At 40.9% G+C, this 2,302-nt stretch overlaps 1 protein-coding gene across 1 annotated transcript; it reads left to right on the forward strand.

The window, feature by feature from the left end:
* The first annotated feature begins 365 nt into the window (after positions 1 to 365).
* Positions 366 to 1,654, forward strand: LOC103212425 (olfactory receptor 18-like). The gene is made up of 2 exons (XM_042783351.1): positions 366 to 381; positions 687 to 1,654. Exon 2 carries the CDS (start codon positions 725 to 727, stop codon positions 1,652 to 1,654), a length of 930 nt encoding a protein of 309 aa, XP_042639285.1. The 5' UTR covers positions 366 to 381; positions 687 to 724.
* Positions 1,655 to 2,302: the final 648 nt, after the last annotated feature.

The raw sequence follows: 2,302 nt of genomic DNA on the forward strand, positions 1-2,302 counted from the left end.
TTAAAGCCAAGAAAACCCTATGGAGCAGTTATACACTATAACACATGGTGTCACCATGAGTAAGAATCAACTTTACAGCAATGATTTTTCTTGTTATTGTTGTTTGTTTGTATTGTGATCTATCCCTTATTGATTGTTCATAAATATTCTACACCAAGGGAATTCATTGTCCTATACTTGGATAAAATAAATTATATTTGATGGCTTCTTATAAAGAGCAACCAGTTGGCATTGAGTAGATTCTGACTCATGGTGACACCCTGAGTAGCAGATTAGGACCATGTTGAATGGCTTTTCAATGACTGATTTTTCAGAAATAGATCACAAGCCTTTTTCTAGAAAAAAAAAAAAAAGATAGTTCTTATTTCATTTTTTTCTCTCATAGAGGGGGTTGAAATTTTGCTCTTTCTATGGATTTTTTTTTTTTAAATATCTTTGCCATTCTAACATTCTTAAGCCCAGTGTTTCTAAAGTGGATATGTACAGAAATTGGTGAATAGCATAGAAAACAATGAGGAAAAAATTCTGAAATGTACTGTGGTTGGGTTGGTAACAACCAAGTAACATTGCAGAAGGCATTGGGTACTAGGGCCTCAAGCGTGAACACTTGTGAACTGATATGCTTTATCTGTGAATTTCTTGAATTAAAAAAATACAGACACACTACTGATTCTTGTTCCAACAGTCCTTTTTTTTTTCTTTTTTCAAAAACTGCCTCAGGTACATGGAGCCACAGAATCTAACAGCTGTCTCAGAATTCCTCCTCCTGGGCCTTCCTGAGGATCGAGAACTACAACCCTTACTCTTTGGGCTGTTCCTGTCAATGTACCTGATCACTGTGTTTGGGAACCTGCTTATCATTCTGGCTGTCAGCTCTGACCCCTACCTGCACACCCCCATGTACTTTTTTCTCTCTAACCTGTCCTTGACTGACATTGGTTTCATCTCTACTACACTCCCAAAGATACTGGTGAATATCCAGACACAGAAAAAATCCATCACCTATGTAGGCTGTCTGACACAAGTGTCCTTTTTTTATCTCTTGGGGTGTCTGGACTGTATGTTCCTCACTGCAATGGCTTATGACAGGTTTGTGGCTATCTGTCACCCCCTGAACTACAGAGTCATTATGAACCCCCGCCTCTGTGGCTTACTAGTTTTAATATCTTTTTTCTTTAGCCTTTTAGACTCCCTGCTGCACATTTCAATGGTGTCACAACTTACCTTCTGCACAGATGTGCAGATCCCTAGCTTCTTCTGTGACCCTCCTCAGCTCTTTAAACTTGCCTGCTCTGACACCTCCACAAACATCATATTAATATATTGTATTGGTGCCATCTTTGGTGTTGTTCCAGTCTCAGGGATCCTTCTGTCTTACACTCGAATTGTTTCTTCCATTCTGAAAGTCTCATCTTCGGGTGGGAAGTATAAAGCCTTTTCCACCTGTGGTTCTCATCTGTCAGTCGTTTGCTTATTTTATGGAACAGGCCTTGGTGTGTACCTCAGTTCAGCTGTCCCATCTTCTTCCAGAAAGAGTGTGGTAATCTCAGTGATGTACACCATGGTCACCTCCATGTTGAACCCCTTCGTCTACAGCCTGAGGAACAGGGACATCAAGAGAGCCCTATGGAGGCTTCTCGGTATGTCAGCCTAATCTCAACACTTGTGCCAACTTTTCTGCTATGAGGGTTGGTGATGCTGAGGTTAAGGAATTGAGCAGCTAACAAAAAGATTGGCAGATTGAATCTACCAGCTGCTCTGTGGGAGAAAGACGAGGCAAGCTGTTTCTGTAAAGATTTAAAGCCTTGGAAAACCTATGGGTCAGTTCTACCCTGTCCTATGGGGTCACTATGACTTGGAATCAACTGATGGTGGTAAGTGTAGTTTTTTGGGGAATTAGAAATATGACAACACCAAACGTGTGCAACCAGAAATCATATCTCATTGGTTACACATTAAAAAAATTATTATTGGGATTTGAGTGTAAGTTTACAGGCAAAATTCATTTTCCATACATCAGTTCACATACATTCTGTCTAATGACATTGAATGCAATTTCCCACAGTGCAACAGCTCTCTTTCCACTTCCTTCCCATAATTACCTCTTCCCTGTGCCCTTCCCTTCCATCTGCTCCTGTTCCCCATGCTGTCTCCCTGTGCATACACAACCCCTCCTATTCTCCCATGATTGATCTCTCCAAGGAGTGTATCTACCTAATGTAAATGTTCATCTCATATGCCTGTCTTTTGTTTGGCTGGAAGCCATAGGAGTGGGTTCAATTCCAGACCTGAAGGGCAGCTA

The sequence above is a fragment of the Orycteropus afer genome, unplaced genomic scaffold, assembly GCF_000298275.1.
Source record: "Orycteropus afer afer isolate SDZICR_OR568_19922 unplaced genomic scaffold, OryAfe1.0 scaffold00960, whole genome shotgun sequence".
Classification (NCBI taxonomy): domain Eukaryota; kingdom Metazoa; phylum Chordata; class Mammalia; order Tubulidentata; family Orycteropodidae; genus Orycteropus; species Orycteropus afer.